The sequence below is a fragment of the Dendrobium catenatum genome, unplaced genomic scaffold, assembly GCF_001605985.2.
Source record: "Dendrobium catenatum unplaced genomic scaffold, ASM160598v2 fragScaff_scaffold_1061, whole genome shotgun sequence".
Taxonomy (NCBI): domain Eukaryota; kingdom Viridiplantae; phylum Streptophyta; class Magnoliopsida; order Asparagales; family Orchidaceae; genus Dendrobium; species Dendrobium catenatum.
Window position 1 is genome coordinate 908,652 of NW_021319523.1, and position 26,816 is coordinate 935,467.

At 35.9% G+C, this 26,816-nt stretch overlaps 1 protein-coding gene across 1 annotated transcript in view; it reads left to right on the forward strand.

Annotated features, from left to right (window-relative positions):
- Positions 1–1,977: 1,977 nt before the first annotated feature.
- Positions 1,978–26,816, forward strand: part of LOC110103048 (RNA polymerase sigma factor sigB) — a 37,755-nt gene continuing 12,916 nt past the window's right edge. Inside the window, exons 1-5 of the mRNA XM_028698273.1 lie at positions 1,978–2,256; positions 6,490–6,650; positions 8,747–9,334; positions 18,243–18,473; positions 18,560–18,700. Coding sequence (XP_028554106.1) covers positions 2,175–2,256; positions 6,490–6,650; positions 8,747–9,334; positions 18,243–18,473; positions 18,560–18,700 — 1,203 coding nt within the window. The 5' untranslated portion in view covers positions 1,978–2,174. The remainder of the gene's footprint in view (positions 2,257–6,489; positions 6,651–8,746; positions 9,335–18,242; positions 18,474–18,559; positions 18,701–26,816) is intronic.

Here is a 26,816-nt window from a genome sequence, read left to right on the forward strand (position 1 = left end):
TCAAGCACAAGAGATTATAATTTCTTAAATATCGATATACCATCATGAGGGGGTGGCATGAAAGAAAAACTTATGATCTTTTTATGTAGGTATCAATCATTATCAATAAAATGTACTGTTAAGCAAATAAATGCATCAGTGTTTATTGGTGTCCATAAGTCTGATGTTAGACAAACCCTAATAATGCACTTTGATAATTGTGATATATGAGTTTTTTTCTTTAGTGAATAATTTATTACAATAATTCCTTGCAGTATTACTAAAAAAAATAGTTGTAGGTTTTTACAAAGATACAACAAAAGTGTTCGAACACTAACCCATTCCGCACATGGGAATCATGCATAATGATGCAGGAATTAAATAAATAATGAAATTCTACATAGTCAAACTTACATTTAGCCATAGAGATAGATGAGTTATAGTTAGTTTACAATATAACCTGTCCTATATCCTACATATCTCTTTTTTTTTTTACAATTTTTTAAGTGACACCGTTAATTATCAGTGCCATTTTTTGCTATCACATATATATTGTGCACCACATTTCTTATATTTACACTTTTGTTTATCATCTTTGACATTAGACAACATCTTAAAATGACCCCAAACTGTTGAAGTCATCATTCTACGCTTTTTAATAGTTTACAATCATTACATGCATCATTAGATGGCTTTACCACATTATCACCACTACCCACTTGCTTATGCTCATAAAAAAAATTCCTAGCAATGGTGTTTGAATCCTCCATCTAGCCAACCAATTAAACTATATTTTTACAGTCCAAATATGCCAAATATGAATAATTATTTCTTAAATATCAAACTAGTACACAATAATGTAACACATTAAAGTTGATTTCAGTTGCAATAGACAACGACAAAGTGCAAACACAGTGCAACACAACAACAACAAATGTTGTAGAATGTGAGAATGTATTATAAATTTGCATATAAGAGCAACAACAAACTGAAAAGGCAAAGTGCAAAAGGACAAAAATGAAATATAATGACATAAGCATTACTACATTTTAAAATTATGGTAGTCAACACTCAAAAGGTTAAAGGTTTCTCCACCGGTCCTGCCTTAATAACATTTATTCATTTACCCTACGTTTAATCAACTTATCCAACCTGAAGAGTGAGAAAGACTACATGCAATGCTGCTACTACAGGAGGAGTTCATGTTACATGTATAATTGTATAAATGAAACAACTAACAAGCCAAGAAGCCAATAACAAAAAGGAATACATTCCTTTATTCCTTTAAGAGAAGTACTAATCGACCCTAAAAAATACAAAGCCATAAAAAATTGAAAGTATAACTAGGAGAAAAATGAAGCTTTAATGGCAAATGAGACAAAAAACGAGAGGTTCAACACAAACCTAGACAAGATCATTCGAAAGACGGAAAGAGAAAGAGCTAATAGCTATTGAAAAAAGAAAAGTCATAAAAGAAAAAAAAAAAAAAACTAAAAAAAAAACCTAGTCATGTGTCGTGACTTACGAAAGCAGTAGTCAAGAAGAAACAAATTGCATGAAATAAAACTTAAGTAAGAGGAGGAACCGAAACCGAAGAAAGCTCCGAGCGAACTCTGGATGTGGAGGAGATAAGATACATAAGAGAAGAGGGGAGAGCTGACAGACAAGAGAGGAACGATACACATAGAAATGAATAGCGGGCTAGTGGCTGATACATATATAAATGAATAGAGTGTAAGCCATAAACCTAAATCAGACGGCTCATCGCTCACATGATCTCACCGCTTGGTGTCCCGGGACAATCCGAATTAAAATTGTGTTTTTAAGTTGGCCCGAACCCAATCCGGAATTTCAAATGGGTCTGTATTGGAGACCCAAGCACGACCCATTTTCTAAAGGGTTTGGCTCTAATCCCAAAATTCGGGTCAATTTCCAATTCAGATTTTCGTGTCCTGTCAACCCCTCCAAAATTGGACCTCTGGTCCGTCTGATCGCACCACTACCCGCCACACAGGTACTCAGTATTCTCCCTCGACATGCTCCCTCTCCGCTCCCCTTATCCTTTTCCTCATCCGTCTCTCTCTCTAGCATGCTGTCATCCTCCGCGTTCCAAGAAGAGGAGGACGAGGACGACGACGTCTGATAAGCCATAAAGCAATTGGGATTCAGGAGCAGGTGCGAAGACCAGGCACCAAATGGCATTCTTGTTGCCGCAGCTTAAGTGCCCGGTTGCATCTTTAGACGCCCGGTTGAGATCCCCTCACTACACTCTCCACTGTAATCCCCTATCCTTCCTCTCCAAACCCTCAAATTAAAATTTTGATTTGAAGTTGCTCTCCTTTTTTCGGAAAGAAAAAAAAACTTTCTTGCCTTCTTTTTTAATGTTGGTTCTCGCAAATGTATATAAACAGGTAATGCAATCTGATAAGCTGTAAGAAAGATATGCATTCGGTGGAACCGTGATATACCAATTCCAGTTATTGGACATCTTGCGACTGCTCGTGAGATAGTCTTATTTTCCATTGAGATGTCAGGATATAGACATTTATATGTTGTTGATATTTTTAGGACCCGTTATATATATATATTAGACTGCCAGATATATTCTCAAGAATTTTTTCCTAAAGATAGTATGTCCCTGAAAGTTCCATCACTTCTTACCTATGTAGCTGATTCTTGCAATTTGCGTTTTCTTCTCTTTTTTCTTTCTAGTGATATAATTTGATGAAGGAGATGAAAATTGCTAAAAATGGATTATGAAACTCTTACATTATGTTGGGAGTTTAGGAGAGAAAAGAAAGGAATTGCACTGAGAAAGAATAGTAAAGGAAATCAAATAATTTTCCTGGGATTGAAAGTTTTTAGACGACAGCAACAACAACATCAAGCCTTTATCCCACTACGTGGGGTCGGCTACATGAATCATTTTTGTCCATTGTGTCCTATTAAAAGTCAAATTCTCGTTTAAATCTAATAGAGAATGATCATTTCTAATATTTTATAATGAAGTCTTTTTAGGTCTGCCTCTACCTTTCTTAACATAAGTCAAATCTAATACCTCTACTTTCCTAATCGGGTCATTGGAAGGCCGCCGTTTTATGTGACCAAACCATCTAAGGCGACTCTCTATAATCTTATCTTCTACTGGAGCTACTCCAACCATTTCACGTATATTCTCATTTCGTATTCTATCTCTAAGGGTAAAGCCACTCATCCACCTGAGCATCCCATCTCTGCCACACTTCACTTAGTATTATGCTTCTCTTTTAATGGCCAACATTCGGCACCATAAAGCATTGCAGGCCTCACCACCATCTTATAGATGTAAAAATAAATGTTTGTTTATTTTTTACATTTTTATTTTATTGGTCTTTTCTCTAATTCATAGAGACATAGGTAAGGATTATAATACATTAACATTCCATAAAACTATCAGGACTATTTATTAGAACTCAAGCATTATAAATTGAAATTTGATGGAAGCAAACACCGATAATCTCCTACACATTAGCTCTTATATCATTCAAGACTTGTAATGTAAATTTTATATGTTCTAAACATCATATCCATTGAATACTTGATAGAACAAAATAGGCATTTGGATTAATGGTGAAAAGAATTGGATAAGTAACAAAAAATGGCAATGTGTAAGGTTGACAGATAGAGTATAGATAGAGTGAGGTGAAAGTATACGTAGAGTGAGATGAAAGCAATATATGATAAAGAGATGATTAGATGAAAATAACATGAAGATTTTATGCCTTAAATTGTAGAATTGATGATCTCGGGATACATGTGAAGCGATAAGTTTCTTTACTGCTTTTCGACTATTTAATTTCCCTTCACTTTCCTCTTGAATAGCTTAAAAAGTCAAATTTTTATAAAATTCAAGAAAAACTATAGTATAAGTTCTCCTTGCTTCGAAGTGAATCGTGAAGCATACACTTCACATTAGAAAGCATAGACTTCATACCATGAACACTTTGATGTTTATACTTTAGAGCATTTTGGGACTGTTTCGTTGCATAGTGCATTTTTTTGTGCTTTAAAACACTTTTTTTTAAACATTGCTTGGAACCAACATCTCAAAAGCGCCAAAAACATCAACTACCCTTGTTTTAAAATTTTATTTTCTTCATTCACATTAATCAAATACTTTTTTTTTCCTTGGATTTGTTGCACTTTAACTTTGATGTTGAAATTGTGGATTTTGTTTGAGCATCTCAGCATCAATTGTATTATAATTTTCAAAATGAATTTCATTTTGAGGTTTCTAGTTGACCCACATTATAAATTGTATATGTGAAACCCATCTTTGTCGTTTCTCCTTTGCAGTTTCAGCACATCTGTTGCCTTATCATTGGCAAATAACTCTATTAAACTCTCTTAATTATTAATAAGCTTATTTTCCATTTTTAAGGGCCAGGATTTTGCCTACATTAAAAAAAAAAGAAAATTTAATTATTTTCTTGAGGACATCATACTGTTTATTGAAAATTTTCTTCAGATATTCTAATCTATTTTTCAGATGAGTCTTTCCTAAAGGCATATCTAAACTTTCATTTAATTTATTGACCATTCCAGCATATTCCCTTATTGTGAAAATCCCATTGGGACTATTTCCTGTCTCTTGTTGCTGTAACATCGCTGCAATGAACATGTCATCCATTTTAATACTTCATTGCATATGTTCCTTCTTCACTTTAGCTTTTTCTGAGTCAACAATTTTGCAAGAACCTGAAAATTGTTCAATAAAATCAAACACCCACTTAACAAGTAAAACAAACATTACTGAAAAAGAATTGGTAAGCTGAGTCAACAATGCTAACCAATGGTTCTCTGTACAAAGCTTTTTTCAATTAAATTCCACTTCACTGCAATGCATTTATCTCAGTACATAAGTTGCCATAAAAAACGTGAGATTTGGAAGTAATCTCAGCACAGCATGAAATATTTATCATGCATCACATTACAATGCTTAATCATGTAAATTTCCCTTCCATTCAGATCGCGCATACCTGAATTTTAGGTTGAATAAACTTGCTGAGTAGTACATTTTGTGTTGGGTACTTTTTTCTACCACATTACCCTGGGTCTTCAGATCTAGGCACTTTAACATGAACATGCATACCATCTGTAGCTCCCACACAATCCTAATATTTTGTATCAATGTAAATATGTCTATAAAAATAATATTACAAAACAAATCATAGTTTGATATATCAGAAAATAAGGATAGAACTTATTGTTGTTTAATATTTTTGGAGGGATTTCTTCTCTTGTGTTTTGAGGGTTTAACCTGAAGCTGTAATCCTTTTATGATGTCTTTCTTTTGTCAGAGTGCTTTGGCTTTATTTTGTAAGGAGAGCACCATGATAATAGTGTCTTAAAACTCTGATAGAACTCAGATCTGAATGATTGATGATCAAAACCAGTATTAATCACAATCTTCTACCATGGAATTAAATGTTAGTGATTGATCGATTTCAACCTATGCCAACAATATGGCATAACCATTAATTTATGTTGCGTAAAGATATTGTATGTTTATTTCATGGAATACCATGTCACGAATGCAGCCGGTGTCTTTAAATATTTATGGTTTTGTAAGCAAATGTTTTGTAAGCAAATGTTTGTTGCATTAAATCAATAATCCATAAATTATAGCAACCTAAATGAACATAGCATTTGATATATTTAAAATGTACAGGTTGCCACTCTAAAGCATCAATTAGTTCATAAGTTAATGAAGGATTCAATTTTGTTATTGTTTAATTGGCAAAGCTATCTATGGAAATCCACTTCCCCATTGTTATATTATTTCCCTTATTAAAGCTTCTCCTTTATATTTAGACATATATTATTTTGAAATCCCCACCTCAGACACTAAATTGTTTTCATCATTATTAAATTAGGCGGCAAGGGGTAGAGTTAAAAAAAAAAAAATCAAACTTCAAAAGTTGTTCAAACTATAAGAAAAAAAAAATCGAACTTTAAATGATTTCTTAATTTTATAGTGTATTTCCATTGCTTGATCTTTAGTTCAAATGACAATATACTGATGTGTTTTCTGCAAAACGAATAGCAGTTCTTCTTTTGACTATTCATTACGGCACCAGCATGAGCTGCTGAACCTTATAGTTTTTTTTTTGGTATAAAATAGATAACTCCATTGCACTACAGTAAAAATGAACATGTATTCATTATATGAATTTTCTATTTTCCAGGTGACATCACAAAGTTACTTTCATTTAATAGAGTGACGTTGGATAGCTTCTCTGTATTTCCAGGATTTTATTCTTATCCTCTTCATGCCTACTTTAATTTTGAATTGTCAGCATTTATGACAGATGCTTGTGTCTATGTTTTATAGAAGCTTTGATACAAACATTTCCAAGCATAAATTGTTTACTATCTTCTTAGAATCCTCATTGCAAGAATTTTTTTTCCCTTAACTTTTCTTGAGCTACGATGAGTAATTATAAGCTTTTCTTATTTATAAACGTGCAGTGAATGCTAGGGTCCTTGTTCATTTCAAGACACACTGTTCTTCATCACAGATAATGACAGTGATTGAGAAGCTGCATATACCAACCTTGGAAGGTCATTTCAAGCCATTAGGATCTACAAAACCCTTGACGTATATTGGGGTTGTTGGTCCACCTGGAAAGGTGAGGGCGGATCACATGAAATATTGCTAAGCACTCCTTCACATTGAAATGGCCAATTTTTGTGAATTTTATTTTATTTTATTTTTTCACTCAAGAAGATGGGCATTGGGAATTGGTGATGAAACTTAGATATTGCCAATTTTAGGTCAAATTATTTTTTTAGGTTGTATCAGTAACAGTTCTAAGATTTTGTCAAATTTACTACATAGGACATGTAAATTTTTATTTATATGGAAACATTCTTTTTTTTTTTTGACAAACTTATTATAATGAGATGATTTGGTCACATTAAACGGAGGCCTTCCGATGACCCGGTTAGGAAAGTTGTGGTATTAGATTTACTTATGTTAAGAAAGGTAGAGGTAGACCTAACAAGACTTGGTTTAAAAATATTAGAAATGATATTTCTTTATTAGATTTAAACGAGAATTTGACTTTTAACATGACACAATGGAGAAAAAGGATTCATGTGGCCGACCCTACATAGTGGGACAAAGACTTGATGTTATTGTTGTTGTTGTTGACAAACTTATTCTAATGCATATATTTTTTGGGGTAAATTATACATAGGTCCTTCACTTATGAGTTTTTTTTTGTGCACAAGATGATCCTTGAGTTAAAATGTTGCTTGTCATGGATGTCATTTTTCATTAGCTTTGTTAACTTTTTTGTTAAGCTCAGTCATGTTGATGCCTTTTTGTTTTAATTGCAAATTCTTTATTTTTTCTTTTGATGAAAGTACCTAGATTCAATAAGTATGATGCAGGGTTTGAGAAAAGAATATTAGGATTTCTAACAATTTTCAAGTAATATTTAACCAATAACGTTTTGAAGGAACAAATAACATGCAATTTATGTCTTTGGCTTGTTGGCTTTCTTTTTCTTGCCTCTTCGCTGATGAGCTCCTTGGTCAGTAAACGCTTTTATACCTCGCAAAAGAGGGTTGGGAGGCAAAGGAAGGTTACTTGACTTTTTCAGCAAGTTGAGAAAAAAGCTGAACATTTTATTCCTTATTTGATGTTCTATTAATGTAAGGATCAAAATGAAATGTCTTTTATATCTCGGTTATCAAATAGGAGATTTTTAAACTCATGGAAGAACATTTATACCTCATGGATCTATATGCATTTTACTCTTATTTTTGTTTCTTGATGGAATATTCAGCTACAAGTTCAAGTTGGCTGTTTTAGTTGAAAATCTATAACTTATCTAATTACCTTAGTTGCCTTCCACATATATCTTGACTGTTTTCAACCCATTTATCTTTCATGTTTCCACGTTAAAGATTGTTTTATATAGTTATCAATATCAAACTAACAATTCCCTTTTAGTTTGGTCCTGCATTTTAGGAGGAGTATTATCCTTTAGAAGTTAATGAAAACACTACAAGCCTTAAGTTGAAGGCATTGGAATACAATATATCTATTTTGAATTATTGCATCATGTAGGTATCTCAGATATCCTACTTATGTTGGTTTGAATATGGATCAAATCTGCTTGAATGGTAATTGATGGTTCCAAGGATTAAGATTAATGTGCTGGTTTATATATAAGATAACCTGGTTCATAGTGTATTTTTCAAGAGCACTCCATGACAAGAGAGATGTGAAGTTAATTTTTCTTATTTCATCCCCTTAATGTTTGCTTTGCATTATTGAATCTATAGCCTATAGATCTTTCTGCCATCCCCATCCAAGATGAGGGACCCTTCCTCAACCTTCTTACTGAGTATGATGCGGTTGCAAAATATTGTTTGGCGCAAGAATTTCTTGGAAAACTTGCAAGTTATTAGGTAATTTCTTGACATTTGAAGTACTAATATTTTTTCCTTGGAGTTGATTCTCCACTAATTGTCATGTGTGGGGCAATACTTCTATACTGTGGGATAATATTTTCTTGTCTTACTGTTAAGCATACTTTTGTTAGGGTTAATTTTAAGCATACTTTTGTTAGGGTTAATTATCATCAAGACTATCTTGGTCCTTTAGCTATAGCATGAGAAAGAAAGGCTCAGCAGCCAAATAATTCACTTCTGATTATTAGGCTCCGACCTTCTTGCCATCTATTCACTTTTTTATGTTGTTCATTTTCTCCAGAGGAAAGGGGAAGAAACCTTACCAAAAGAAGCATTTCTAACAAGTGACGAGGCAGTAATAGCTGCAGCTGCTGCGGAGGCAGTTGCTATTGCAAAAGCAGCAGTTGAAGTTGCCAAAGAAGCAGCTCAGTTGCTGGAAAGTGACCTATGTTTGAAATTAGACAAATCAAATGATTCTGCATCTGGAGATGAAAAATTTAGATATGAGGTAATTAAATTATCTGACATAGAGCAAACCAGGCACAATCATTCTGCCACAACAGTAACCGAACCCCTTGAAGGGCATATCACAAAGAATTTATCTCAGGATACGAGCATTTCTGATTTCATGAGAAATGAGCTTGATCTCATGCAAAACATAGCTGTGCGATCTAAGCGTCAAGTAGAAAGAAGGGCCAGAAGAGCTAGGCTGACTGAAACGGCTATTGCTCCTTTTGCTTCTGTTAAGTCAGGATCATCTGGAAAGAAAAAGCGTGCTGCATTGCAGGAGGTTGATTATTCTGATCCTTTACATTACCTTAGAAATACAACAAGCTCAGCAAAGCTTCTCACATCTGCTGAAGAGCAAGAGTTTTCAGAAGGAATTCAGGTTGGAAATTTTCCAGTTTAAGACATTATGGAATACTTTTGGTTCATTGGTTCTTTTCTTTACAAGCTAACAACAATATTTGCTGTATTACTGGTAAGCTTTGCTGGCCGTAGAATTTTCATGCAAGCTCATAGATAGAGCAAATGAGAAATCATTAACACTGTTGAACTTCAACATTATTTATATAAGTACAAAGAAAAACAAGTTCATGTCTTTTCTTCGATGGATGCCATACATAGCAATATGAGTGTTTTCTACTTTCATTAAAGTCATAAACAACTTTCTTTAAAATGCTGCTGTAATATGTTCCAGAGACGACTAGATAATTTTCACTATCTTCATGAGAAGTTCATAGCATTTTCTCCTTCAAGCTCAACATTTTGGACTTAATTTTATTCTGTGGGCCTAAGCGTTCATGTGATGCTAGAAATCTGTCACACTTTCAGCACTACTGCAATCGTCCCATATAAAAGTTTACTTGTGCTGTCAGTAGCTCAGAATCATTGTACTATTTAAGAGTGATTATAGTACCATAGTTAACCAACTTCATATAGGATGAATGGCACATAGTTTACCGATACTTGCACTATGAGGTGAAGAATTGTACTCATTAAATATACTTGTTATCAATATTCATTCAAAAGATAAATTATATTACATTCATCTTTTTGGACATTTAATGGACACATTAACATACTGTCACATTTAGCATTGCTACAGTCATCTGTCTTGCGATGAATATGAGCTATTTTTTATCATAAATATTTCACAAGCATCATCAACCCTAACCCAAAAATTTTGAATTTGTTTTACAAGGACTACTATGCCTACCAACAAGTGTACAATAAGAAGAACAACATGCCTTTAATATGGATCATTTTTCTACATTTTGTCATATTCTGAGTCAATTTATCATTTAAATATAATAATAAAAAGGTAAATTTTAATACTTTCTAACAAAATCTTTTTAGGTTTACCTCTACCTTTCTTAATATAGGCCAGATCTCATACATCTACTCTCCTAATAGGATCATCGGAAGGTCGACATTTGATGTAACCAAACCATCTACAGAGACTCTAATATGATCTGCCACTAGAGCTGCTCCAAAATTTTCACATAAATATTCATTTTGCATTCTATCTCTAAGTGACTCGTCCAGCTGAACATCCTCATCTCTACAACACTTAATTTTATGATTCTCTTTGAATAGCCAACATTCTGTGCCATAAAGCATTGCAGGTCTAACCATCATCTTAAGCATGAATGCATGATTGAAGTTTCGCATTCTGACCCATAAAGCATTGCACGGAGAATTTCTTATTTGGTTCCTTTGTGGGTTATAAGTAAGACCCATGAGTCATATAAAATTTAGAGAACTTTGAATTGTAGGTTGAATATGTGTTCATTGATAGCTTGGCAAGTTTTGATGACTATTTTTGGGGGATGAGTCTCCTTATATCGATATGAGGCTTGAACTTCCTACTTGGTTATTTATCCTTGTTCATTCTCGTAGCTTGTTTTGTGGTTAATATAATTGCATGATTGAAGTTTTGTTTGATTTTATGTGTTGAACTCTTTTTTTTGGTATGATCTTTATTATTGCTGAATTTAATAGCTGTTGTCTATGGGCTCCGAAAAGTTTCACCCCGACCACCCCTCTTTTGGATCCCTCTCTCTTTCTTTTTCTTTTGGGGTCGTCGAGAAGAGTTTTAACAAGTTTCGCGGCAAATTTTCAAAAGGCAAATTGGACTTGAATCAGACATTACCTAGAGATTTCACCCTCATTTTGCGAGGACTTTATGATATGAGTTCAGGTTTCCTATAAGCGCAAGCCCCTATAGTTAATTACCCCTCCTGATAATGAGAGAGAACTTTCGATTAAGGCTTGTCGTCAAACATATACAAAGTATCTGGCATCTAGTAGCAGCATGAGTTTAGGTACTTAAGAATTCATATTTAAAATTGAAAATATCACCTTCTTGCACTTAAAGCGGATGGTGGGAGGAGTAATGATGAGCCCGATCAAGATCCCATAGTTTTGTTGTCCCGGGCCATCGTGGTCCCAGGTCTACTTAGTCAAAGGAGGTATTCAACCCAACTTGATCGAAGGATCCTTGTTGATAGCCATAGGTAGCTTCGTTCAAGGGTACCTTGTAGACCTGGGGTGAATATTTGTCTAAGAAGACAAATTTGAATCCACCTTAGCTAATAGAGGGCTTTTTGCCTTATCGATTATATCATATTGATTCATTGCTCAATGATTTGATATCATTGGGAAACATATGGGCTCTGACTATGACCATAGTATAATGGTGTCATGTTTGCTGCAAAACCACCCTGTTCAAAGGGTCCCGATTATAACCGTTTACCTGTGATGCCATTTGGCGGCGAAAACATCGGTTAGAGGACACTTGCCACGTCTTTATTGGCAAGAGACTGATTAAGAAAAAATTCTAGTGATATTATTGACTAGACATTAACTATTTATAAGCTAGAGTAGTTTTCATATTTTCCTATCTCGATAAACTGTCACGGAGGGTGGATGAGTTTTTGCTTTAAGTGTTTGATTATTTATTTTAATTTTAAATATTTTTTACTTTTGGTATTTTTGGAATTTTGGATTTTTTTTTGTCATTTGAAGGCATTTTAAATGGTTGTGGTTCTCTCCGGTTAAGATTTTTTATCAACACGACTATCATCAGAGTGTATGAGCAATTTTGTTTCATTTTTGTTGATTGAACCTTATCGACTCTATCAATTTTCTGACAGAGGATCAGGTTCATATCTAAATTTATTTTTTAACCCGTGCAGCATCCTCAGATGTCACACATGTACCTATGACACGTTGGCCGAGGCTCGTGCGGGTATATACTGTTGAATGCATTTTGCGCGATGCATTTATATATATGCATGACATTACTGGAATAAAGCCCTCTGCATATTGCAAATGCTTACGGGAGGATACTTTAGAATGTAATTGCCAATGTTTAAAATTGCGTATTCGGGTATTGAGGCGTTTTTCATTCATGATTCGAGGCGTAAGCCTCAAGGCGTTTTGAGGCGTAAGCCTCAAAATCAAAAGATTGCGTAAACATAAAATGATAAATTTTTTATATACTAATGAGTGAATAATATAAAACATAAAAAGCATAAGATATAAGTCATCAACACTGTCATCACTAAGGGGTTATTCATTTGAATCATCATTATGATGAACTGCTCTCTCCCATTCCTCCTCTCCTATAGAGTCCAATGTCGGGCATTTACTTCAAGATTTATGTAAGTTTTAATATATATAGCGTGAGGCGTAAGCCTCATGCCAGTGAGATGAGGCGGGCCTCAACCAAGTTGAGGCGCAAGCCTCATAAAAAAATTCGAGGCGTAAGCATCGAGACGTTTTTTACTGGAATTGCGCAAAGGCTGGCCTCAAGGCGAGCCTCATATTGCGCAATTTTAAACCATGGTAATTGCAATGTCAAAATGACATGCTTGAATGAAATCCCCTGCATCCTACCAATACATGCAAGAGGTCATTGTAAATTATGATTGTAATGTCAAATGACACACTTGAATGAAACCTTTTTCATCTCAACGATACATGGAGGTCATTTTAACATGCAATTGTAATGTCAGATGATATACTTGAATGAAATATTCGAAATCCTATAGATGCACGCGGAAGGTTATTTTGAAATGCAACAGTGATTTTAGGTGTCATATTTGAATGAAATCCTCAATATCTTACAAATACATGCCAAAAGTTATTTTGGGATGCAGTTGTAATGTCAAACAATATGCTAAAATGAAATCCTCGACATTCTGCAAATGCATGCCGGAGGTCACTTTAAAATATACTTGCAATGTCGGATGATATGCTCATAATATATTCTGCAAGTTATGATACGCGCATATGCAACATATTAGCATGTAAATGCAATGCACTTGTTACAACTAAATGAATCTCGCGATGCTGGGTAACATGTTTAAATTAATTATCATGTATGTTGCAATATATATATGAGGGGCATTTTAAAATATTTGCATGCGGTGCAAAGGGGTGTTCTTATGATTATCGACTATGCAAATAATCATTGTTAATAAAAGGCTCGAAATTTCATTTAGGACTCTCCAAACACCTTATGTTCGCTTGCATGAACGTTGTAGATTCGGTGGCATGACGTTGCACTTTAGTGGCCCGTGATTTTTACTATTGATTCGCTGCTTTTGCTTATGGGTGAATTGTAGCGTTGTCACCTGACGTAGCCATGAGATACTTCATTGTTCTAATGTAGGATCCGTCTTTATTCGTAGCAGCAATGACATGTGTTGCATTATGCTTCTATTGATAAGTTACAAGCACACCACTTAGTCCAGCAAGCTCCTATATGATTGCCTTTCCATTCTTAGATATCATATTTATAAGTTATCTAATCCTTGTATAGATTGGATAAGGACATCCAAACCACATGAGGTCGTTTTATGATAGATGAGGTATCACATTCTAATGAGACCAAAGGCTCAGCTGATACATCGTTAGGTTTCTCATATTTGGCTTATGATGAAGTTATCTTCTTGAAGTATGGACACATTAGAGTGCAGGAGTCTTCACCATCTCAACAACACCATAGTATTTGATATGCACATGGTAGCTCCAAAATAGTATACTCGAGGGGTCCGTTTTATGTATTTTTGATGCACATGTAGGACACCGAGTTGCGAGGCTTGATCTCCGGGTCTACACCCAAATAGCGCGGTATATTTTTTGGAGCCTTAGTATTTCTTAAGAGGTGATAGAATGAGACATTTTTTTCTTCTTCAACTGGTCATTCTTTGATTCTACAAAATCATTCATAAAATTATTCAATTTCGCATGCTTAATGTCACAGTCAATTGGAGGACTTGGTTGTACTTAATCCATAAATTTTAAGCTCTAGTAAAATAAGTGCGCCTCTTCCTAACATGTTTGATTCATAAGACGAGAGTAGGTACATCAACATCAGTAATGCCATATGAGGAACCTTGCTGTAAAGAGGATATAACGGAACTCATATTTTTGTAAATAGTAAGGAACTTTGTCATATGAGTGACATGTCTCAAATCTTTGCGTTCATGAGATAGTCTACAATCAAGACAACTATATCCATTATTTGTGGATATCTCATCACAAGAACTGCACACGGTATAATCACAGGGTGGCGACATTGGTTGGTTCAGATTATTCAAGTCGGTAGTGCAGTTGAGCTCCAACTCATCTTCTTCAGATGGGTCATTTGCTATTCTTCACAAGTGATACTACAAATCACTTGCCACTTTCACTAGCAAGATGTTGCGCATATCATGGGTTCTTCAATGTTGCGTGTATGTACTTGCATTTACTATAGCTCTTCCATATTTTACCCATAGATAGCATATAATATGCATGACGAGTCCCTCTACATTAGTTTGTGAGTGCTCGCATCTGCTATAAATCAACTGCTTTTTCTTGCGAGGGATTAGTACATTGGCATGCTATTGAGAAATCGTTGATTGTAGGAAGGATTTCATATCTTCTACTTATCAACTATTTCAACTCGCAGGATATCAGTGTAATTGTCAAAGTCATTTGATTGTCGTTGACTACATGAACCTCCTAGTATTCACTGCACACTACACATACATGTCTGTGGGCAGTATTACCACTTGCAAGCAAGTCTTGCATGTTCCCTTGCAAGAAAGTCTTGGATGTGCTTGTAGAAGAGCCATTGCACTTGCATTATATTCACTCTCATCATTCATAGGTGATATAATGTACGTATCGACAGTGGCAAGTCGTATGCAAGTTGCACTTGCTTTAAGGCCTTCAAACATCTCTCAGTTGGCAATTCATTGCATGATCAATCTTTGTTGCTCGCACAATTGTACATGTTTGTTCCTATGTTGATGTAGCGTGCAAGACATTGCTACATTCTTTGCAAATTATCTGTTGTCAATCTTTGCATGACCTGTTATGTGTATGATGGATCATCTACCACTGCTTGTAAATGTTACCACTTTAATTTACAAATTGGCTATTGCCTACATGACAAGTTATTCATTGTCATATGTGGGTTTTGCTAGAGCATTTTGCAGTTGATTGGTTTTGCTTGCAAATTAAAAGTTTCCCTTTAATTTTTATTGCTGTGTCTGTTTGCATTGATTGCCATATTCACTTGCAATTTTGCAAGTTGAATGAGTTTCTTTGCCTGTCGCTCACATGCACTGAGGATCTTGTTCACCACAAGTCCCTTGTTCATTAATGCTTGAATTATCATTAGCATTGGTATTATTAATTTAACTATGCATTTCAACATTTTAGGGTCCAGTTCCCTATTGTTCAATGTCAAGTCTTGTTCCCTGTCATTTAGGTCAAGTCAGGTCTTATGTTGTTCATTCAATCTTCGCCCATTTACTCGGAATTTTGGCAGCACCCCAACATATCCCCTATTTGGGGGAAATTTGGGGAGTCATAGCCTTTCTTGCCACGCTAAGAAAGATGCACACAATCGGTGTCGTGTGATATCGCGGCCGTGCTCTTTAATCCCACCACGCCAAGAAAGGCGTGCATGGGTCTTCAGGGGTACTTGTTTGAAAATGCACAATTCATTTCCTGCCGGCACTAAGGCTCGCACACGGGTACTTAGATTTTGCCCCGCCACGCTAAGAAAATCACGCACGAGGATTACCTGCCTCGTCGCAAGTATTGCAACGAGTTTCCTCCCATTGTGCAAATAAAATACACATAGGTGGTTGCTCGCCATGTTGTAAGCATCAAGGACAGGTTTTTGGATTATACCTTTGCAATCGTGTCGATGGCGGTGATGTTGGCTGCGTCGTAGTACGAGGCAAAAGCAATTTTCCCATTTGTCTTGGTATATATATTTTTCTTTTTATGATTTTTTTTTAATAATTGTTTTTGCTGTTTTCATTTTCATAGCTTTATGGCATGTCATCATTTCATTTAGTAGTGTTTTATTGGCTCTAAGGGATTTCTAAATAAATCTTAAGCGGCCATAAGCTTGCAAAGCCTATAAATATCGCATGCTTTGCACTCCTAAGATTCATTGAATAAAGTTTTCTTTTATTTGTGCAAATTTTGTGTAGAAATGCTTGGTAGCTATTTTACTCTTTGTTAAAGTTTGATGGCTGATTTCCTATGGTTTTGATGAGTCCTTAATTTTTCTCTCTATATCCTATTCTCTTCTACAACACAACTCTCCCTCTTACCAGCTAGGCTTGTCCAATCCTTGAAACCTAGCCCCCCCTAACCTCAATATCCCACCAACACCTCCACTAATCTTCTGTACATTCTCCTGCAATCCCTAAACCTTCCTAAGGCCTTAAATCACTAGGAACCCCTAGATTATTCTAGCCAAAATACTAATATAATAAATTAATTTCTTATTATGAGCAAAACAAGATTAAAAAATTCACAACTCTTTAATTTCTCATCCAAAATTGATAAAAATACTTCCATTAGTTCCCTAATATCCCAAACCTTTGATATGAAGTTTTTTACCTTTTTTTTTTCTCCAAGAAAAAGCTAAACACTTCAAAACGTAAAGGTTTTAGCCTCAAATATGTATAAAACCCTAAAAACCTTTTTACCCCCCTATCAACATAACTTTTTCAATCTAGTTATTGCCTTCACTATCAAGATTCTATAGGCCCCACATCAAATCATTGGTCAAGGGCTTAGCCTTGACAAGGAGATGCATTCTTTTGTAGCAAGGTGGTGTCATTTATTATCATAACGCATTGGAATTTTTAGGAACTTGTGATGATTGAGATAGGAAAAACAGCAATTGTGATTGAATTTGTCATGGTTGCATTTATTCTCTTTATACTTCTAACCCACATGGTTCTCATTTTCATTCCTTTGTTCACACCCATATCTAAGTCGCTATTGCCCCTCCCTCCTGTCATGACCACCATTGCCATGACAACAAAACTGATGATGAAGGCCTGGAGAGTCCTGAATCATTTTCTAATATGAAGAGTATGTTGCTTTTTGCAGCCTCATTTGCCATATATGTTATGCCTTTTTTCATCAGAACGTATAGCATTTCTTGTTTACAAATCCTTTTCCGTCATTTCATATAAAATGATTTTGATCATAAACAATTTGCAGTTGGAATAAATTAACCTTTAAAATATATCATAGCAAGACCATTAAGAACCGTCTAGGAGCATTTCTTAGTTTACAAGTTTAATGGAAGTTGAATATACCATAATCATATCGCGCTTGAATTTCTTTTTAGACTCCTTTTTAATAAAAAATAGAACTTTTTTTTCTCAAAAGTGGCAAAACAGACTTTTCAAGTCCAATGAAAGAATAGTGAAAAAAACTGCAGATATGCAAAATTGTCAGACTAAGAGATAAAGAAATTGAAGAAAGAAATCTATTGTAGACATGGCAATTGTAAAGTTAACCAAGGATTCCCTAATCAATGTTATTGGAAGAAGAATCTTCTTATTATTTGGCATGTTTATTGTCCTCTTCTATAAAACACACATCGACCAAGTTTAGTAACTACTTACAGAAATATTTGAAGAGACTCGTTCTAGTTTTTTGGAATTATTGTGGATTATACCTAAAACCTTGTTCTCTTACTCCGCATTTGTCATTTTTCCTTGTTTTGTCTCTTCGGTTTGATGTAGGCTATCCTTTAACATGCTAAATTGTTCCTTTTAATGATCCCTGCATCTCCTTAGATATGAGTTCGTGTAATGAAATGTATTACTTCTTGTATATTAGACATGTAGTAAAGAATTCACTGGATACAGTCATATATCCTAAGGGAGAATTCTACAATAGCAGCAATTGACCTTCTATAAGATGAACTACTTTTTTTTGCATTGATGTATGTTCTTGGTAATGATCTAATGTAGGACCTACTAAAGCTTGAGAGAATCCAAGAGGAGCTTGTAGAAAGATTTGGCAGACAACCAACTTCTGCAGAATGGGCTGTAGCAGCTGGACTTGATACAAAGACCCTGAGGCAGCGACTAAACTATGGAACTCATTGCAAGGACAAGATGATCAAAAGTAACATAAGACTCGTTATTTCAATTGCAAAAAATTTTCAAGGTGCAGGGATGAGCATCCAGGATCTTGTTCAGGTTTTATTTTTACGTTTTCAGATGGATAATGCTCGTACCCTTTTTTGTGGCATTCATCTTAGAACTGTCATTGCTTTTGTTTCTAGGAGGGATGTCGAGGCCTATTAAGGGGTGCTGAGAAGTTTGATGCTTCAAAAGGATTTAAATTTTCTACATATGCACATTGGTGGATCAAACAATCTGTTCGAAAATCTCTTTCTGATCAATCTAGAACAATACGCTTACCAGTAAGAAATTATGTTATATTATATCTATTTAATCCTTATAAATGTTCTTTTTGTTGTTGAATGTTTTATGTAGATTTTGTTCTCTTATATTGGTGAGATTTACATGCATGTTTTTGACTCGAGTGAGCCCTATTAAATTTTTCATGAGGCCTATTCATTTCACATCAATAAGTTCATCTCTATAGGTTTTTGGCAATACTAATTTTCTTTATATGGCGGTCATTATGTTGTATCTTTATTTAAATCATGATGATGCACGACATAAATGCAAAAATGATTGGAATAAGAAATTTGCACGTTTTAAATTTAGAAAACAATAATAAGCATAACTTATATTGATTTAACGATAAGATAAAATAATAAGGTGATAAAATAAGCTTAGCCCAAATCACATGTGCAGAAGTTAAGATTATAAAATAGTCAATTAATTTAACGTTGCATACATGGAAGTTTTTTCAACAAAATCCCTATGCTAACAGTAAGATTAGTCGCTATGCAAGGATTCCTCACTCAACTTCCTAAATTACTATGCTTTAGCGGAGGGATCAGCAAGAATCTTTGTGAATCAAACTATAACCACAATTGAAAGGTGAATTAGGAAGATATAAGAGTAGGAAGAAAAATTTACCAAGGGAAAGACAAATACGGAGCTCCGGCTTAGCCGCTTTGGTGTTGGGGAAAGAGTTGACTGCAACACAACCCCTAGCTGCCTTAGGACAGCAATTTGATGATCTTTGGCGGGTGGGATGCAAGTTCCTTTGGACTGGTTTCTTTAAACAACAAACTGAGGATTTTGGACAGCACACGATGATCTCCGGGTAGCAGGACAGCTTCCGGACACTGTCCAAAAATTCTGGACTGCAATGTGACAACCCTAGAGCTAGGGTTTGGGATGAATTTCGGAGCAAGGAGGGGATGGGAAGGTGATGGCCGGCCAATGCTAAGGAAAGCAACTCTTTTCAAGAGAGAAATCTAAAATTAGATTTCTGATTTGGCCAATTAAAGATGGGGTATTTGAAATTTGAATTTCAAATAAATAATGGAGGGAATTAATAAAATCTTTACCCTAATTAATCCCTTAATTTTGAAAGGATTTATTGGGGATTTGGAGAGAGGAAGGGGGCGGGTAGGTGAGAGGGAAAAATTTGAATTCTTCCCAAAGATAGAAATTTGATGTTTGGAAAGTATTCAAGTAGGGGACATGCATGGGGCCGGCGGCATGTGTGGATTTTTGGGGGATTGGGGAGGAGTTATGGATTACCAAAACAAGACCCTTTAATTGGGAAAGATGTTGACCTCTAAGTATTAACCAACAGAACAAAAAAAAAAAAAAAAAAAAACCCTTCAAACCGAAATCCACCTGCTTGAAGCCGCTCCCTACCCGATCTCCTCCTCTCTGCTTGTAGCTGACACTTAGCTGAACCCGACCTCCTTCAAGGCTTTCACCTCCCCTTTCTCTGCGAACCAAGTAGACCCCACTCCCTTTACACTCCACCTCACAACCTCCTGCTCTTACCCGAACTCTCTAGCTAATTAGGTATACATGCTACTTAATTTTTTTGTATTAGTGGTATTAACTGCTATTATAGTTATTATTATAGGTTATTATTAATTTTTAGTTATAATAATTATATTTTATTATAAGTTATTATTTGCTTTTTTTATTTATTTTATTTGTTAACTAATAGTAATGTTGTTGTATATATATATAGTTTATGTTTTTGTTTGGAAGTTAAAAAAAAAGAAAAATAAAAAAAATGTTGTCTCAATTTTCGTGCCCACCACCCCGACGCTCGCCAAGGTATAAATCCTCAAACTTGAGAGAACCCACCCTCAACACTTGCAATGGGGCGAATAACCACCAATGCACGCTTTTTCTTAGCATGATGGGAGGAAGTTCATTCCGGTACTTATGGCGAGGCGGGTAATCCCCTCCAAAAGTCCTATTTTCGGCTTTTGCAGCGTGCCGAGGGACCCTTTGCACACTTTTTTAGCCTAGTGAGAGGAAACTTGGTGCGAAGCTTACGATGAAGCGGGCAATCCCTGTGCGTGCTTTTCTTAGCACGGCGGGGTAATAAAAAATTGCTTTTTCAAAAAATACTTTTAATAACCCATGCATGCCTTTCTTGGGGTGGTGGATGACAAACAAAAATCATCCCCACGGTGTCTCACAAACACCAACCGTGCACGTCTTTCTTGATGTGGCGGGTAGGCGGCCTCTTGGTTTTTCCCCTAAATGGGGGAGACGCTGGGAGGCTGCCAAAATTTTGTCTGAAATAAGACAATGACATGGAACAATTTGGGACTTATGGACTTGATGCAATTGATTTAAGTGAATATAAACTTTAAATGAACTTGAAGGACAACATAAGCTTGGACTTGAAACAAGTGAACTCGATTTGAACTCGGACTTGAACTCTATAAGGACCGCAGGGGACTTTGATTTGGACTTGAACAATAGAACAATGAGCATGAACACAACTTAATAAAACTTGAGCTTTAATGTGACTAATGTGAACAATTCATAAGAGGCCTAATTTGAATAGAACTGCAAATTTCTAATGTACCACTAAGAAATTATCACTTCATCTCTAATGCAAATCTTAATGACTCAATGAAATTTGAATTCGAGACATGACATTAAGCTCTTAAAGGTTAAAGAATTATTATTCCAATAGAAATGCAAATGATAATCAAAGGGGATGATCCGTCTGAGTCTCATCCAAGAAAACAAAGACTGACATATAAAGTGATTACAAGCTTTAGCATAAAGCGTATTTGAGCAATCATGATCAGCCTATAATGATCCTCTCAGTTGGAATGAAGGAATTGATATCAAACTCATCATGTATCTTGTAAACAGTCTTAGAGGATGAAAGGTTTGCAAGTAGACAAGATTTTTCATATGATGATATACTCAATATTACAACAAAGGACTTTCAACCTACACATAAGCAATCTGTGACATAATGTCCATGTTAGTGGATCCACAAGTTCATTCGAAGAAGCTGGATATCATTAATGAAAGAAGCCCCCAAATCCGTCCATGATGATTATGCCAATCCAAATGTCAATGTCAAATGACAATAATGATAATATTGTTATTCATGTTATAAACCTTCGAGCAATATAATGAGCATAGTGATTTGCTAGTTGTTATACATAATAAATGCAGCATGCTTGCAAACATCGAGGGGAAACAACTTGGTTACAATAATGCCTTGGTGTGTTCATGAATAGAACACTAAAGCTCATACACAACTGATGTCATTCAAGTGTAAGCAAATACACTAGACTCCCTCAAAAGACAATAACCAACACATATGAAGAAGTGGATGGTGAGGAATACAACTCAATCAATGATCATAACATTCAAAGATGTCATGGAGAACAAATACATTGAATTTCTACAAACAAGAAAAATTGACATACAATAAACATATGAGCTACATACTGACGGTGACACTCCCTGCAATTATACATAAGAAAGATGAAATAGAGATGCACGGAATAACATGGTGAAATGTGCAAAGATGTCTCATACACCCGGTGATACAGTAGGGATGCTGCAAGCATCCAGTATCAACATACAATGAACTAACGATGAAGAGGTATTCAAGAATTTGGAGTGAATACCGCCTTCATGCAATCAAATGTAGGTGAATACACCATTCTCCTATAAGTAAGAATGTACGACATGCAGCAGATGCAAGTACCCATGGGCCTTTGTAGTAGACCTGTTGTGTACATGAAGTGTCATCTATGAACAAAATGCAGATGAATACAATGAATGAAAATGCCTATGGACTATTGAAAGAGATAAGTAGTGCACGACAGTCTATCTATACAAGGCAGCGAACAACTCAATCTTTAAGCTGCTACGCAACGCCACCGGATTTGTAACATCTATATAAGCGGATAGAAGGCATTTACAAGTATTTCAAAATACCCCTGCACATGCACTGTAGTTTGTACAAACGTAGGTACACTAAAAGGGTATGCAATCAAGAACAACTCAATCTATAAGCTGCTACGCAATGCCACCGGATTTGTAACATCTATATAAGCGGACAGAAGACGTTTACAAGTATTTCAAAATACTCCCGCACATGCACTGTAGCTTGTACACACGTAGGTACACTAAAAGGGGGTATGCAATCAAGAACTTGCATGAGTCCCGGCGAGCGTGTTTTTGATACACACGTGATGTATACGAAAGCTGCGCGGGCTAAATAATGAATCTAGGTTTTAACCCGATCCTTCTCGATATGGTTCGAACCATTAAATAAATATGTTGTCACGAGGTAGACCGAGATATTTATTTTATACATTTATATTAGGCCTTCAAGGCCTTTTATAAGAAAGATTCATCGATAAAATCATTAACTCGCATGGGCCCCGACGAACGTGTTACAGGTACATACGTGACGTTTAAGGATGCTGCGCGGGTCAACAAGTGAATTCAGATTCGTACCATTAAACAAATAAACAGTTGTGGTGGCCGGTATATTTGTTTTAATACATTCATATTAGGCCTTCAAGGCTTATAAAAATATGAATTAACTAATAAAGTCATAAAGCCTACGAAATTTGATCCCCTATCGGCAAGTTGATAGGGTCGATAAGGTTCAAGCTTTAAATAGAAATGACCCCTCATATCTCGATGATGGCCGTGTTGAATGATAATCTCAATCGGAGGGGTCAACTTCAAATATCCAAAATGCCACCCAAACTCCCAAAATTCCAAAAAGATCATCCAAATCTCGGATATTTAAAATTGAAATATAAACCATCAAACTACTTAAAGCAAAATTCATCCACCCTCCGCAACAGTTTGTCGGGTGGACAAATTAAAATTTACTTTAGCTCACATAGAGCTAATGCCTAGTCGAAAATATCACTAGGATACATTCTCAAATAATCTTCTGCTAGTAAGGACGTGGTACGTGTCCTGTAACCGATGGTTTTGCCGCCAAATGACACCACAGGATAAATGGGTAATGACCCGGGCCCCTCTAAACCGAGTGGTTTTGCTGCCAAATGGCACCACATGATACCGGTTATGGCCAGAGATAATATGTTCCTTATTGGCATCAAATCCTTAAGATATGAATCAATAGGGTATGATTGATAGGGCACAAAGCCCTCTGTTAGCTAAGGTGGATTCAAATTTGTTCTCTCAGGCAAATATCCATCCTAGGTCTACAAGGTACCCTTGGACGAAGCAACCCATGGCTGATGACAAGGATCATTCTGTCAGGTTGGGTCGACTACCTCCTCTGACTAAGTAGACCAAGGACCATAATGGCTAAGGACAACAGAACCATGGGATCTTGATGGGGTCCATCATCCATTCCCCCACCATTCGCTTTAAGTACAAGATGGTGAAATTTCTAATTTTAAATATAAAACCTTCAAACCCTCCAATTTTCTAATCAAATAACTATGCTGCTACTATATGTTAGATAACACGTATCTGATTAACGACTAGCCTTAATCGAAAGTTCTCTCTCGTTATTGGGAGGGGTAATTAACTATAGGGGCTTGCGCCTATAGGAAACTAGAACTCAGATCATAAAGTCCTCACAAATGAGGGAGAAATCTCTAGGTAGTGTCTTATCTACAAACCCATATGCCTTCCAAAATTTACCCCGGAACCTAATTCGTTAAAACTCCCTCGCCGAAGAAAAGCAAATAGCGGGCGGAGTCCGGGGCTGAATTTTCGGAGCCCACAAAAGGGAAATTAAATCCAAATCAAATTGAATTTGATTTGGGCTTAATTTATTGGACTTTCCTAAAATACAAAAAGGCCAAATATGAAAGGGGATTAATGTGGAGGGAGAAGCGATTGAAAGTTTCCAAGAATTAGGTTTCTTCTTTGGAAACAAATCAAGGGGATTGGAGAGAGGAGGGGCGGGTAGAGAGAAGGGGCCGACGGCTTCAAGAAGGGGAAAGGGGATTGGGGAAATTTTTTATTGATTGCCTCTTAAGGGATTGAAAGTTTCCAAGAATTAGGTTTCTTCTTTGGAAACAAATCAAGGGGATTGGAGAGAGGAGGGGCGGGTAGAGAGAAGGGGCCGACGGCTTCAAGAAGGGGAAAGGGGATTGGGGAAAGTTTTTATTGCTTGCCTCTTTGGGAATTCCAAATAAAGGAGGGGAAATTAATTCCAATCCAATTCAAATTTGATTTGGATTTGATTGGAGAAATTTCCTAAAATAGAACTCTATTTTAGAAAATTATTCAAATTTCAAAACTTGATTGTTTGATTGGATTGAATGCTTTCCCAAAGTGGTTCGTAGGGAAAAGGAAAGAAGTAATGGGAAGATTTGAATTTTGGAGGCAAAGAGGGAGATGGGGTGGCCAACAGCTAGGCTAGGATTAGGGTCAGGGTTTGTGGGTTTTGAAGGGTAGTGGTGGGAATTAAGTGGACCAACCCATCAAAGGCGTGAGCCACCTTGGATGGCCGGCAACTTGTTGGGAAGGGGAAGGAGTATTGGCCGGCAGTGGGACTTGGGCTTGAAGTGGAGGCCGACGGTTTTTGGGTTGGGAAACCCTAAGCCAACGGCAAGGGGGAAGGGGAGGATGAAAGAAAGGATAGAGAATAACATGAAAGCCACGAACCCGAACTCTTCCAAGGTTGGTGGGTGATCCGCTTCCTTCTCTAAGGGATTCCTCTCCAAAGATTCTTCAAGCTCTCACAAGAACTCAATATGCAAAAATTTCATTATATTTCATTCATTAACTTCAAAAGAAACATATGTGGCTTATATATAGCCTCCTACAATGAAAGGGAAATAAAATACTACGTTGCCCCTAGGGCATACATACGACAAAGCCTTTAAGTAAAGGGAAAAATGGGAAAAGCTACAAAAAAGCTAAATAAATCAAATAAATAAAACAAATACATATGAATACTCAAAAGTAAATTGGCGTGATCGTGGCCGTCGATCGTCGGTTATATCTCTGAAAGACCTTTCATAATCAGATGTCCGCATCACATGACCTAAATGAGAACGAGGCATCTATTTTCTTTTTTGACCCAGTTTTGGCCTTTACATTGAAATCTTTTTTGTGATGAAAGTAGGAAATTGGTTGGGAATTTTTGATCTTTTTATCACACTATGCTCAAGGGATTCCTTAAAGAATGCCTATACCCTTGCCCACTGATAGAGACTGTCATCCATTTGGCTTGCTACGCCTAGAAAAATGAGTCAACAATAGCTCTATGAAGTTGCTTGAACTACATGTGCATTGATGAAATATTCATGAAGGCTTATTAGAACTATCTACTTTGAATATTTTGATTTATTCTCTACTTCTCTTCCTTTTTTATTTGGAGTATTTTTCTTCTATACTATGAATTTTCCTTCTTTGTAGCTGGGAAAGGAATATAATTAAGGCCCAATGTTTTCATGGATCTGAATATTGCATTGAAATCTCCTCGGGTTATTTTTGTCTTCCTCTAAGATTCAATTTATCGTCCCCTTTCTGAGAATTTCTTCCCATCTTTGAAAGATTTTCCTTGTCCCTTTTCCTCTAGCATTTTGTTTCTTTCTCTTTGCCTGGAATTCTTTCTGATTTCCCAAGCTTATCAAAGGTATTTCATATTTAGTTAATTAGTACAAGATCATCATGGTAGCCTAACCTTTACATGATTGAGCTCACTTCACCTATTTAACCACTATAATCCTTGTGATCATATGTGTTGGCCACCACTGGTTGGCTATCTTTTGGTGATTCCATAATCTTAATTGGCTCTTTCGTTATTCCCCCATCTTAAAACAAGTTTTGTAGAGAGGGAGAGAAAGAATTATTATAGTGACATTCCTCTCATCAAAGTGCTACCGCCCCTGTGCCACTTTTGATCACCGATATTGCTTCTCTAACTATTTTTGTTGTTGGCTTGAACACTTCCTACCACTTTCTTCCACTAATATTTTCTCAATCAATGCCCATGCCCTTGATATCATTTCTATTGTCTTCTATGACTACCATTTCTTGATTAACTCATCAATTTTAGACATATTGCATCATCAACCTTATCCAAATTATATGGAATTGATTTTCTCAATTCTCTTTTCATTCTTCTTATCAAGTTACTTCCACCCCGAGCCA